A 13918-nucleotide genomic window follows, 5' to 3' on the forward strand; every position below is an offset into this window, starting at 1 on the left:
GGACGATTCGATGCGATTTTGGCGAACATCTGCATATGGATTCGGGTAAGAGAATTATTTAATTCATAAGTGATTCTTCACCATTGAGTGATATGGCTAAAACCGATACATAGCATGATATCTCAAAAAGTTATGGACGGATTTGGACTAAACTTGGTGGATCAATTGTGTGTGTGACAAGGACGAATCGATTTGATTTTGGTGAAGATCTGAATATGGATTCGGATACGATAATTATTTAATTATTCAGTGGTTCTTCACCATTGAGAGATCGGGCTAAAAGCGATTATATAACATGATATTTTAAAAAGTTATGGACGAGTTATGACTAAACTTGGTGGACGAGTTGGTTAGGCGACAAGAACAAGCCATTTAGATTTTGGTTTAGGTCCGAATTCAGATCCGGCCTATCATTGGGATACAAAGCATAAGCTGTTCAGCCTGGCGGAGGTTTGTGCTCTACCGAGTGCTGTGCTAGTTATGCCTTCGCCGACATTATGTTTTCAGGTTGACCGTCTGGCTGTCCGTGATAGGTCTTCGTTACCGTGATAACTTGAGATGGCTGAAGGGATCTTAGTCAAACTTGGTGCAGGTATGTACAATGATGTAAAGATTAACTGATTAGATTTTGGGGGCAAAGTTCAAAGGTCAAAGTTTTAATAGGTCCATAATTTGAGAACAGCTGAAGTGATATCATTCAAACTTGGTGCAGGTATGTATAATGATGTAAAGATTAACTGGTAATAATTTGGAGTCAAGAGGTCAAAGGTCAAAGTCTGTAATAGATCTATAACTTGAGAATGCCTGAAGTGATCCAATTCAAACTTGGTACACATATGTATACTGATGTAAAGAATAAGTGATTACATTTTGGGGTCAAGAGGTCAAATGTCAAAGTCTGTAATAGATCTATAACTTGAGAATGCCTGAAGTGATCCAATTCAAACTTGGTACACATATGTATACTGATGTAAAGAATAAGTGATTAAATTTTGGGGTCAAGAGGTCAAATGTCAAAGTCTGTAATAGATCTATAACTTGAGAATGCCTGAAGTGATCCAATTCAAACTTGGTACAGATATGTATAATGATGCAAAGATTAAATGATTAGATTTTGGGGTCCTGAGGTCAAAGGTCAGAGGTCACATCAGGTAAAAATGTAATAACTTGTGAACAGCTGAAGGGATTTAAATTAAAACTTGGTACAGGTATGTATAATGATGTAAGCATGAACTGATTAAATTTTGCGGTCAAGAGGTCAAAGGTAATATCAGGTAAAAATGTGATAACTTCAGAACAGCTCTATGGATTTAAAGCAAACTTAGTACAAGTATTATAATTATGTAATAATGTGGGTGGAGGCATATCGATCGACGTCGTGATGTCAAAGAGTGTTGTTCTAGTTTTTAAAAGTGTTTTCTCAAGTTTAGCATATGGAAGAAGAAGACGTCTGATTACAAAGTGTACGCGGACAGGCTTTGCATTTTCAGATGTTTTCTAGTTTATATTATTGTTCATAATGTCAACTAAACAAGTGTCACGGAGTCAATATTATGAAATAATGTGGACTTCATCATGAATTATTGTTTGTTTAGTTAAGGCAATCGATTTGATTATCTCAGTTGTATTCAGGAATGAACGAGTAGCGACTTCATTTCACTCACCATGCACTACCAAATGAGCTTGGGTTTTGATCTTCCCAGCCGAGAACGTTACAAGGCCCGTCATGTCGGCCTGCGTAGTTGGCAAAGTTAGGCGATGCACAAGATCCTGCTTTTCAACCTTCGCCCCGAGATTTGTAGGATCAGTTCCATTAAGGCTCCAGTGTACACTGCACGTGGTCTTACCAGAGAGCTTGCACTCAAAAACTGCAGGTGCATTTGCAGTTACCTCCAGGTTCTTAAGAGGCTTCAACACGTGGATAGCCTGTCCTGGATCAACCAAGCAAAGCGGCTTGAATCACTCATTTGGTCAAGTCAAGAGTAACGGAATCATGTTGATGTTAATTATTGCAGTTGATACATTTATAATTTGTTATGGAAATCAGCTTGAAGCCACCTCTAAAATTCCAAAGTTCTACGTCCCTCATAGATCAATGGTAGGTTGTCCACTACTCACCCTCCACGTTTAGATGTGCTGAGCAGCGGTCATCTCCTGCCTCACATGAGTACACACCTTCATCAGTTACGGTCACATTCGCAATGACCAGCTTGCAAAATTGACCGTCTACTTTGACTTGGTATCGGGGGTCATCAGCTGTAATCTCCGTCTCTCCACAGAACCAGTGAACCTCGGTAGTGGCCCGAGAGAGTTGGCACTCCAGAATGGCACGGTGTCCTTCAATGATGATCTTGTCTCTCATAGTCTTTACAATATGAACGGGAGGCTCTATTGGAGTAGGCCAAGGAAACATGGATGGAAACTGTTAGAGTGGACTCACATTTTGATTCTCACTCTTCACTTTTATTTACACCTTATCAACAATATAATTCAACAAGTCAGATTTTTTTTTACTTACAAAATCGAAGATTTTTCAAGTATGTTGTTGGTCTTGTGCGTTATTCTGACTGTCTGCCTGTGTCTGTTTGTCTGTTTATCTGTCAATCGCCTACAGATCACAATTTTAAAACGATCTTCACGAAACTTCACCAGATAGTAGAGTTGGTCATAAGGAAGACGCCTATTGATTTTGAGGTCAAAAGTCATCTTGAGGTTAGATTTCTAAAATTGTCATTTTTCATCCGAATGACGAAGGTTGAACAGAGTTTGCATATCGAGTCAATAAATTGGGAAACCAAATATTTTTGAGGTCAAAAGGTAAAAGGTAAACTCAAGGTCAAGCTCCTAAAATCATCAATTTTCATCCTATTAATTTGAAAATTAAAGAGCAATTACATAGTGCATCACTGAATTGGGAAACCAACTACTTTTGAGGTCAAAAGGTCAAAGGTCAACTCAAGGTCAAGCTCCTAAAATCAATTTTCATCCTATTAACTTGAAAATTAAACAGCAATTACATAGTGCATCACTGAATTGGGAAACCAACTACTTTTGAGGTCAAAAGGTCAAAGGTCAACTCAAGGTCAAGCTCCTAAAATCAATTTTCATCCTATTAACTTGAAAATTAAACAGCAATTACATAGTGCATCACTGAATTGGGAAACCAACTACTTGAGGTCAAAAGGTCAAAGGTCAACTCAAGGTCAAGCTCCTAAAATCATAAATTTTCATCCTATTAACTTGAAAATTAAACAGCAATTACATAGTGCATCACTGAATTGGGAAACCAACTAATTTTGAGGTCAGTCAAAGGTCAACTCAAGGTCAAGCTCCTAAAATCATTACTTTTCATCCTATTAACTTGAAAATTAAACAGCAATTACATGGTGCATCACTGAATTGGGAAATCAACTACTTTTGAGGTAAAAAGGTCAAAGGTCAACTCAAGGTAAAACTTCTGACATCAATTTTCATCTGAAAAATCATCAATTTTAATCCAATTGACCCTAGCTTTGATTAAGATTGTCAATTATAATCTAAATGAAATAGACAATTTAATGTATCCATGGTAACTTTTTATTTTGGGAACAGATGGACTTTGCAAGTATCGTGCTCTGCATGACGTCTTTGTTGTTTATTTTATTGGTTATCTTTTTTAAAGAATAGGTAGCTCTTCCACATGGCTTTCATTATTATCGAAATCCATGCCATGACCAACTGGTCATACGTTTGCTCAATAATTTAGAGATAGAAAGAAATAGATAGAAAGAGAGACACAGAAAGAGGGAGAGAGAGAAACCCTTTAGGCCGAAAAACTACCCTAACCATGGTCGACAGAGACACAGAGACAGAGACAGAGAGAGAGAGACTGGAGTTATTGATCTCCCCAAGATGGCCCTTCTATAATTAATAGTTGTTCAGTCCACCTAATATATGTATGCTCTCCTAATCTCCCTATGTTAATATGCATGTACATGTAATTTATTGTCTGGTCAAACCTGTTCACTCCATTTAAAGGTGATAGCAGAACCGTTACATATGGCATAATACTTAGATCAAGCTTAACCTTGAATCTCAACAAAACATATTTGGAAGTAGACAAGAAGCCGGAAAAATACAAGTTAGATTTGTTGTAGTATTAACACACAAATGAGTTTGTGATCATCCATAAAATGTAAAAATTAATTAAATTAATCGAGATGGACAAAGCTTTCAATCAAGTCTATGCAGGTAATCTGCAAATGGTATCATCATCATAATCATCGATGTGTTGCTCTTCCACAGACACATTGCCCGATGGCAATCACCACATTTTGAGCCTTCAATCAGCACAAGTACGTTTGATAACATATCTGGAATATTTTGAATAAGTGATAGGAATTATCTATTTTTACCTGTTTGTCTGCGGTGGCATTCACCCCTGTTTGTGTGTTTGTCTGTCTGGGAGCAGGATATCTCAAAAAGTTATGGATGGATTTGGATGAAACCAGGTGGACAGATTTGATGTGTGACAAGGACGAATTGATTCGATTTTGGTGAAGATCTGGATCCGGATTCTGATGCAAGAATTTTTTTTACATTTATTAAGTGATTCTTCCAACTGAGAGAACGGCCAAAACGATACACAGTAGAGCATTATATTTCAAAAAGTTATTGAAGGATTTGGACGAAACTTGGTGGATGAGTTGGTCAGGTGACATGAACAAGCTGATTATATTTTGTTTAGAGTCCCACTCTCAGATCCAGCCCATCAATGGGATGCAAAACGTAAAATGTCCAGCCTAGCGGAGGTATGCTCTCTATTAAGTGCCATTCTAGTTACTCCCGCCAGGGAGTATTGCATTCGATCGTGTCCGTCCATGTGTGTGTGTGTGCATATGTGTGTTCGTATGTTCGTGTGTTCGTGAACAAGATATCTGGAAAAGTTCTGAACGGATTTGGATGAAAGTTGGTGGGATGATTGCCCTTGGGATAAGGAAGACTTGATTAGTTTTTGGTGAAGCTCAGGATATTATTCCGGATCCAGGAATTTTTTGAAGGATTTTTTACCATTGGAAGATAGGTCTCCAACTTGACCCATGGCGGGAGTATGCGCTCTACTGAGTGGCGTTCTAGTTTTTACTGTTATTGACAATCTACAGGATTTTCGTTAATGATAAATTATGTTTGGAATGTTGTTGCTCAAAACCCTTATACAGCACTAGCAGAAGTACCCGGCGTTGCCGGGCGGGGAGAGGGGGGCAGGGGAGGAGATGGGAGGGAGAGGGGCAGAGGGGGGGAAGGGGGACAAAGGAGAGGGGAGGGGGTAAGGAGAGGGGAGGGGAGAGGGGGGAAGGGGGCGGAAGAGGGGGAGGGAGGGGGGAAGGGGAGTTTGGGAGGGGGAGGCAGGAGAGGAAGGGGGTTCATATACATGCTGGTGGGTTAATGTAGCATTCATCACGTTTCTGAGTTAAGTGTGATGCCGATCAGGAAGAAGAAGAAGCGTACTACCAACTTCGTACATTTCCAGAATTGTTTGATTTATTTGTATTCAAATGTCTGGTGATTGTTTTGTATTTATTTATGCGAATGTGTACTTGTATATAACTGGCATTAATTTAAAAGGGGTTAGGCACTATCGAGCGATTTTTTTTTTTTTTACTCCAAAAAAACGAACTTTTTTTTCCAACTTTTTTTTTGTTTGTTTGTTTGCCTAAAACACTCCCAGGCACTCACTGATGAACCTCTGAAAGTTGGACGAAGATCCGTTCAGCCAACTCTGAGAAAAATGGCGACACACACCAACATCTCTCTTATGTAGTAGATTCCACAGTTATAGATGCTATTTATACCTTTTACCACCAGTTTGGCAGATGAGGAAGCGGACTCTGCAACAACCTTCACATCACCAGCCTCCCGTTTCTGCACATTGTCCAATGTAAGTGTAAACATCTTCCCTGTAAACAGTCATATTGACAAACACAAACAAGCATTAAAAATTACATTAAAGAAAGATCAACAAACACTAGTCATTTATTCATTCATTCATTCATGACATGCAAGGGCGTCGACAGCCATCCATCTACCCCTATCCCCACCTGTTTGTCGTGTCTTGACGTTTCTCCCTGGACGCAGCCTCTTATCATTGCGGAACCACTGGGCATCCATATCATCATGGGAAAACTCACAGGTAAAGATGGCGCTCTCTTCCTCAATCACTTCCTGATCCTCCATCGGCTTCAGTACCTGCACATCACGTGCTAAAAGCAAATGGATACAATTGATGTAAATTGTCATGAACATATCAATGTGATTCCGAAAGTACATAAATGTTTGTGTCGCAAGTGCAAGGAATTACAATACATTACAATATTGTTTATCCAATACAATACAATACATTACAATATTATTGTTTATTGAATTACAATACATTACAATATTACAATATTGCAAAGGACTTCTGTGACTCACTGGGACTGACAAAAACTGTCAATTTCCCGACCCGGATTTCAGTCAACGGAGCATCTTCTCTTCTGGACTTGGTTATGACTAACTTCCCTGAAAATGTCTGCTGCTCTTCTTCTGCTCCAATCGGTTCTTCTGATCATGTGCTTGTTAAAGTGGACATCTCTCTGACCATTCTCAGAGAGCCTCCTCAGCGTCGACGAGTCTGGCATTTCACTCAGGCCAACTGGCACGGTCTTCAAGCAGCCATCAATCATCTGGACTGGTCTCCCATCTCTACTGCCTCTGACATAAATTCTTCCTGGGAATTCTTCCAAAGCAAACTGCTCTCTCTCATGCACAGATTTATCCCATCTCGTCTTCTGTTGTCATACCCTTCCTCCCGTCCATGGTACACGGAATCTTGTGGTGAGGCTATTGCCCAGAAACAACTTGCTTTCGTCTCCTGGAAAGCAAATCCAACGGAAGGAAATCTCATTTCCTTTCACAAAGCCCGAAACAAGTGTGTGTCCACGCTCAGGAGAGCCAGGAAACAATATCTCTCCGTTCTCAGGACCGAACTCTCTTATCTGTCTCCCTCTTCCAAATCCTGGTGGCGTCTGGTCAAATCTGTTTCTGGTGTTTGTTCCCCCTCCATCCCCTCCCTCACCTCAAATGGCCACACGGCTGACTCCACACGCGAAAAAGCTGAATGCCTCAACTCTGTGTTTGCCTCTAAATCTTGTGTCCCAAACCCATCCCTCTCTGTACCCACCGTACCCAGTCGTACCCAGCTGCTCCTGGACTCTGTGTCCTTTCCTCCTGACAAGGTGGAAAAGTTTCTGTCAACCCTCGACTCGGATTCTGCAACTGGACCTGACGGCATCAGCCCACGGGTCCTAAAATCTTGTTCTTCCGCTCTTTCACTCCCTCTCTCTGTTCTCTTCACCCTCTCTTTTGCTCAAGGTCATCTTCCATCTGCTTGGAAATCTGCCAACATCACCGCTTTGCACAAAAAAGGTGCAAAAACAGATCCCAGCAACTACAGACCAATCAGCCTTCTCCCAATTATCAGCAAAGTCATGGAATCCATCATTGCTTCAGATATGAAATCTTTCCTCTTCTCCAATGGCTTGATCTCTGATCATCAATTTGGTTTCAGACCTGGACACTCTACTCTGGACATGCTGCTTCTGCTTTCTCAACAATGGATGGAGGTCCTCAATGCCAAACAGGAAATTAGAGCAGTCTCTCTTGACATATCACGTGCCTTCGATACGGTCTGGCACCCCGCTCTGCTCACCAAACTCTCCTCTTTTGGTATCCATGGAAATCTCCACGCATGGCTGGCGGACTTCCTCTCTAGTCGTAGTCAACGTGTGGCCCTGAATGGGTTTCTCTCATCTCCTCTTCCTGTTCAGGCTGGAGTTCCACAAGGCAGTGTTCTAGGCCCTGTCCTTTTTCTGGTCTTCATCAATGATCTCTCTGACTCTCTTGAAAATCCTCTGTATCTCTTTGCTGATGACTCTACTCTCTGTCGCTCCATTCTTCATCCCTCAGATCGGCAGTCTGCTGCCTCCTCACTCTCTGCAGACCTGGACAAAATCACAGACTGGGCAAACAAGTGGAACATGTCTTTCAATCCTGACAAATCTCACACTCTTACGATGTCTCTCCGAAAAGACCGACTGGACAACCCTCCCATCCACTTTCTGAATAATCCTCTCCAAGACGTTCTGTCACTCAAGCTTTTGGGTCTCACTATCTGCCATGATCTTTCCTGGGAAAACCACATTTCAAATCTGGCCTCCAAAGCCAGTCGCCGACTGGGCATCCTCCGTCGTGCGAAGTCCTTCCTTGGCACACCTGAGCTCCTCACCACATACAAGGCTTTCATCCGCAGCTCAATGGAATACTGCTCTCCCCTCTGGGCTGGTGCTCCTGCCTCACACCTAGCTCGTCTTCACGCTGTTGAAACCAAAGCATTCAGAATCATTGGAATCTCCCGCGATGAAGCTAACTCCAAGGGCCTCTCACTCACTCACCGCAGGCAGGTTGGTGGTCTTTCCATCTTCTACCGACTCCTCTCTGGCCTTGCCCCCCCAGCTCTCTCTGGGCTCTGTCCCGCAAATATTCCTACAGGTCGCACAAGATCTGCCTGCAACCCTCTTATGGTCAAACTGCCAAAATCAAGACTCTCTGCTCACCTTCACTCCTTCATTCCTCTTTTCTCCCACCTCTGGAACAAACTCCCTCACTCTCTTCAATCCCACTCCACCCTCCAGGTCTTTAAAACAGCTGTTCACCACCATCTCTTATCTTCCCCCATCCAAAACCTTGATCTTTTCTACCCCCGCTAATTTCACCGCATTTCCACTTTTTTGAAATACCAACTTCTGTCCTGGAAGTCATTGGTGTCCTTGTGTTTTATACTTCTCCCTCCACCCCCCCCCCCCCTTCCCATGCCTCCTCCCCCCAAGCCCTCTCCCTTCCACACATCTCCCTGCTCTCAAATGTTGTGTTTGTGTGCTTCACCTTCTCTCCCCATCTTGTTTTCCGCTCCCGCTTTTTATATATTTTGTTTGTCTGGTTGATTTGTTTGTGAAGTAAATGTTAGCTCTTTCACGAGCCTCGATTCAGTATACAAAAAAAAAAAAAAATAAATAAAAAAAAATCCCACAAACAGGCCCAGAACAGCCGTTACCCTCTCCGCTGAATTATAATGGATCATTTTTCGATCCATCACATGTAATTCATTTATCAATCCAGGCAGATCTCGCATTCTCACCCTCTCTCTTCAGAATGATTAATAAATGAACCTACCCATCTATTTCCAGAATCAACCACTTGAAAAGTTTCAGTCTCTTCAATTTCTGTCCCTCACCATCCGCTACAATCATACCTGGGCAGACCATGTAAAGAAAGGTAATCTCCAAAGCCAGCTGTTAATTTGGCATCCTCCTTCCTGCCATGTCCTTGCTTGGGAAATCTGAACTTGATCATAGCCTGAAAGTTCTTGTCTGTCACTCAATTATTGATATGGAGGTGCCCACGATTCATAACAGATGTTGTGGATCCAAAGCTCTCAGCATCATTGGCATCTCCTACATATAAACAGAAACACAGGATCTGCTGCTGTTTGCATTGCAGAAAGTTTGATGATCTCTGTTTTCGACTTCCCCTCATCTTGCTGCCTCTCCTCTTTCATACACAGTCAATACTTTGTTTCCATGACTTTGTTCCTCTCTTCACCCGGTTGTGGAACCTCCTTCCTCATTTTGTTCACTTAGTCAGGTTCACTATGTCAATAAATTATATTTCGTTCAAAATCATGGTAGATTAGCAAACCTATGCATTTTTGGAAAGGTTATAGCATAAGGAAACTAAAAATCAATGTTTACATTTGGAGAGATACCTGTATGGCGGCCATTTTGGATTTTCAAAATGGCCACTGTAAAATACATATTTTGTTCTATTTCTGCCTCTAATTACCCTAAAAACTTTTTAAAATATACAAAACCTATATTTTCAGGGACAAGGAATCCAATGAAAGTATCAAATTAGTGCTATGGGGAATGGTAAGACACGAATCAAAGGTTTTGAATTGCAAAATACTGTCTTTATATTCGCGATAAGTTGCATAATCAAATACATGTTATCATTTTGTACAGGCAGTTAATAACATCAAAATGTGTCACAATAATTCATATCACCAAACATACACAGGCAGTCAGCAAAATCATATATACACATGCAGTCAGTATAACTTCACATCTACACAGGCAGTCAATGACAAAATATACACAGGCAGTCAATGGCATCAAACATACACGATTACAGAATATGCCATTTAGAGTTCGTCATCACTGTCCTGTGTGTCGTATCCGACAATATAGTCCGCATCGTTTTCACAGTCCGTTCCACACAAGCAAAGGTCGGTCAAATTGATTGGCAAATCGAATTGGTCGAATGGTCGATCGAATCGAATTCGATGAATCGAATCGAATCGAATCGATCGAATTGGTCGAATGGTCGAATGGTCGATCGAAGCGATTGGTCGAATGGTCGAATTGGTCGAATGGAATTGGTCGATTGGTCGAATCGGCAAATGTAAACATTGATTTTCAGATTTTCCATGTAATAACGTTTCCAAAAATGTATAGGTTTGCTAATCTACCATGATTTTGAACGAAAAAACATAGTGAACCTGACCAACTCCCAAAGTCCAAGTTCAGTGCTCACCTCCACTAATTTATTCCTCACTTTCACCAATTGTGGAATATCCTTCCTCATTCTTTTCAATCCAATTCTTCTGCAGGGCTTCAAATAGTTAATGCATCAACCCAGGTAATCTTCCATCCATACCCATGATTTTTTATATCCTAATTCACCGTCTCAAGAGCCCCCACAACAATTTGAAGGTTGCTATGATTACCTTCCTCTTCTCTCATCCTGGGCATTCATCTACTTGTGTCCACATGTGATCATAATGTCCACTCTCAGAGCATCACCTTACCCTTCCATGAGCTGAGACTTTGTACACCAATAAATGTTTGTGAATATATTGTTTTTGTGCTTTGTGAAGTGTGTAAAACAAAATGAGAATCTCTGAGTAAGATAATTTTACATCTGAGAAATATGTAGGTATGTATCATATCAATCATAGGGACGAAAGTCCAGAAAGTTAAAAAAATATCTGGAATCATATCAATCATTGGGACGAAGTTAGCTGTCATTGCATGGCATGGTGCCACCATTTTTATCGGAATCTCGCTGTTCGTCAGAAAATATAGCAAATTTGATTGGTCGAGAAAATGTACAATTTTGCCCAAGTACTGTTAAACTGATAGCTTTTGGAAATGCAAACAAGGCAATTTGTGTTCTAAAAAAAAAATATATATATATATATATATATATATATACATATATATATATATATATATATGTATATATATATATAATATAATAAAAGTTTTAAAGGCTGTATATAAAAAAACAACATTGAATTGGATGTCTACCGCCATTGATTCACCTTCTTTTACACCACCTTATTTAACACATTAAATTAGTTCTTCATGCTTGCTTTTGTGCCCTTTGTGACGTATTTAAAAACTACGTTTATTGTTTGGAATGATTTTCAATTTTGTTTGACTGCCATACATGGAGACAGAGAAAACAAATCTCACTCCTTTATGCATACGTTCGATCGGGACGAGATTCCATACATTTTGCCAATTTCAGAGCCAAAGTACTGTTAATCTGCAAGTTAGTGTTCCGATTCATGTTAATGTTCCACAATGTTCAAAATATAAACTTAAATTGAAATTCAGTTGTTCTCCCATCATATAAATAGAGTGCTAGACAAGCAGAGTGACCCAATTATTGCTCAACACTACTTTGCGCTGCACACAGCGTAATGATGACAGGTGGTAAGGTAGCGTAGCAGTGTGTCAAAGCCAAATGAAAGTAAAATGTACAGACCATGAACCACCAGAGCAGCAGTCGTCTCATTTTGTCCAGCAGAGCAACGGTACCCTCCAGCATCGGTGAGCTCACACTGCATGATTTTTAGGCCACGCTTCCGGCCCTGAACAATGATCTGCCAACGATGGCCTGGTCTTATTTCTACACCATCCTGTACAGAAGAGCATAATAACCAGCATTGACCGGACAAATATTCAACGAGACCTCGACGCTCTCACATGGGGTAGAATTGCTATATTGGGCGGGAGTTGGGGGAAGGGGGAAGGATACGAGGAATAAAAGTGTTTGGGGAAGAGAACATGACAGCACTTGTAAAACAACAAATGAACATCAGAGGAGAGTGTTTATTTATAAAAAGGATGCACTTCACAGTCGAACATGGGAAGGTAATAAACATTTAAAATAAAGCAAATAAATCCCTCAAAATAATCCCAGCGCTTTACATTGTATATAACCAAATGTTGGAACTGAATAATCAAATAGTCCATATGAAATTAAATGGTTTATTCATAAATTAATAAATATAACACTTAAAATAAATAGTTTGAATGCATTGAGCGATTTTAAAATGTAGATATATTTAACATTGTTCTTCAAAGTACTATGTCCCATTACCACAGGCAAAAGTACATATATATATTGTGAGAAACCCCCCGGTGAAACCACCTTTGTTCTCACCCAAATGAGTGCCCCGCCCACCACTGACGTAACCTCCTGGGAGCCTCACGCGATTGGGAGGCGAGTCGGGACGTGATTGGTGGAGGGTCAGAGAGCGCGGCCGCCATCTCATGATACGGACGCAGCTCGGAGGTTCGAGGCCTCGAGGCGAGGGAACTTTCGTGACGCCTCACGACAGCGAGTTGTGCTGATCGTTTATAGTTATGGATTGTACGAGTGAGTGATTCCGGAAGAGAACGAGTGATTCCCGGAGATCGTAGATTGGAACTGTGAGTCCTATATTGCCTGCTTCGTGTTGGAGCTCCTGGCCGACCGTTCCTGGCGGCCTTGTGTGGTATTCCATCCTGGTATCCTTCGAGTCCCGGAGCTCGTCGATTGGAGCCGCGAGGATCTGACCTGCGTCTTGTTGGAGCGTCTGTGGCCGACCGTTCCTGCAGGCTTGTGCAGCCTGTTCCATTTGTTACCATTCATGGTTTTTTGTGATCGAGCCAATAAAGCATCGTGCCTTACCCCTAGAAGGCCGATTAAAACACAATTGTGTTGATTACGTCTCTTTTGTCCACTCCGTGGATTACTTGAAGCCCGGACATTCACGTCCGTATTCCGTGCTGGGAACATTTACCAGGCGGGATCGCGACAAATGGGTTGCTCGTCCTAGGATCATTCAAGTAAGAGCCATTCGATTGAGACGGGAATTCTGCAGTGGACGACATCTTCTGGCATCTGTTCATCGCCTTCTCACCAGCGGACGCCGTCTGGGAGGAACTTTCTCGCCGTAGGACGCTGTCTGGGGCAGAGAAGTGAATAGCCTCGGATCCCTCCAAACAACCGACAAAGAATAAGCGAATAGCCTCGGATCCCTCCAAACAACCGAAAAAAAAAAACAAAAAAAAAAACGTGAGTATTTGTACGTGGTATTTTTCTCATTGGCAATTTGATGTGCGGGTGATATTGCGTAGTTGTGTCGTATTTCCCCAACAGAGCGTTGTGTTTGAGCGTTGTGTTTGAGGTTGTGTTTTGTGCCTGGTCGTATGATAACTCGTAGCCAAGCTATGTCGACCAGGGAAGTGAGAGTTCAACCTGATCATGTTGACAGTCACGTGGGTGGCGAGGTGAGCGACGCAAGCAGCCTTGACCCGGGCACTCAACCCGAGATGTTAGGAAGCGATCCCATCATGACTAAATGCATGCGTTCGCCCTTCTGGACCGGGCTGACTCCGGTTCAACAACTTGACATGTATAACAGGGAGAATGACAGGGCAGAGGCAGAGCGTGCGGCAGCAGCAGAGAGAGAGCGTGCAGCAGCAGAGAGAGAGCATGCGGCAGCAGAAGC

The 13918-nt window shown here is 41.7% G+C and overlaps 1 protein-coding gene across 1 annotated transcript in view; it reads right to left on the reverse strand.

Annotated features, from left to right (window-relative positions):
- Positions 1 to 13918, reverse strand: part of OBSCN (obscurin, cytoskeletal calmodulin and titin-interacting RhoGEF) — a 377067-nt gene that overhangs the window by 344103 nt on the left and 19046 nt on the right. The window contains exons 6-10 of the mRNA XM_078780751.1: positions 11905 to 12058; positions 6078 to 6239; positions 5832 to 5936; positions 2119 to 2388; positions 1665 to 1931 (exon numbers count right to left, since the gene is read on the reverse strand). Of these exons, the coding sequence (XP_078636877.1) occupies positions 1665 to 1931; positions 2119 to 2388; positions 5832 to 5936; positions 6078 to 6239; positions 11905 to 12058 (958 nt within the window). The remainder of the gene's footprint in view (positions 1 to 1664; positions 1932 to 2118; positions 2389 to 5831; positions 5937 to 6077; positions 6240 to 11904; positions 12059 to 13918) is intronic.

This window comes from Myxine glutinosa, chromosome 6, assembly GCF_964187855.1.
Source record: "Myxine glutinosa chromosome 6, kmMyxGlut1.1, whole genome shotgun sequence".
Classification (NCBI taxonomy): domain Eukaryota; kingdom Metazoa; phylum Chordata; class Myxini; order Myxiniformes; family Myxinidae; genus Myxine; species Myxine glutinosa.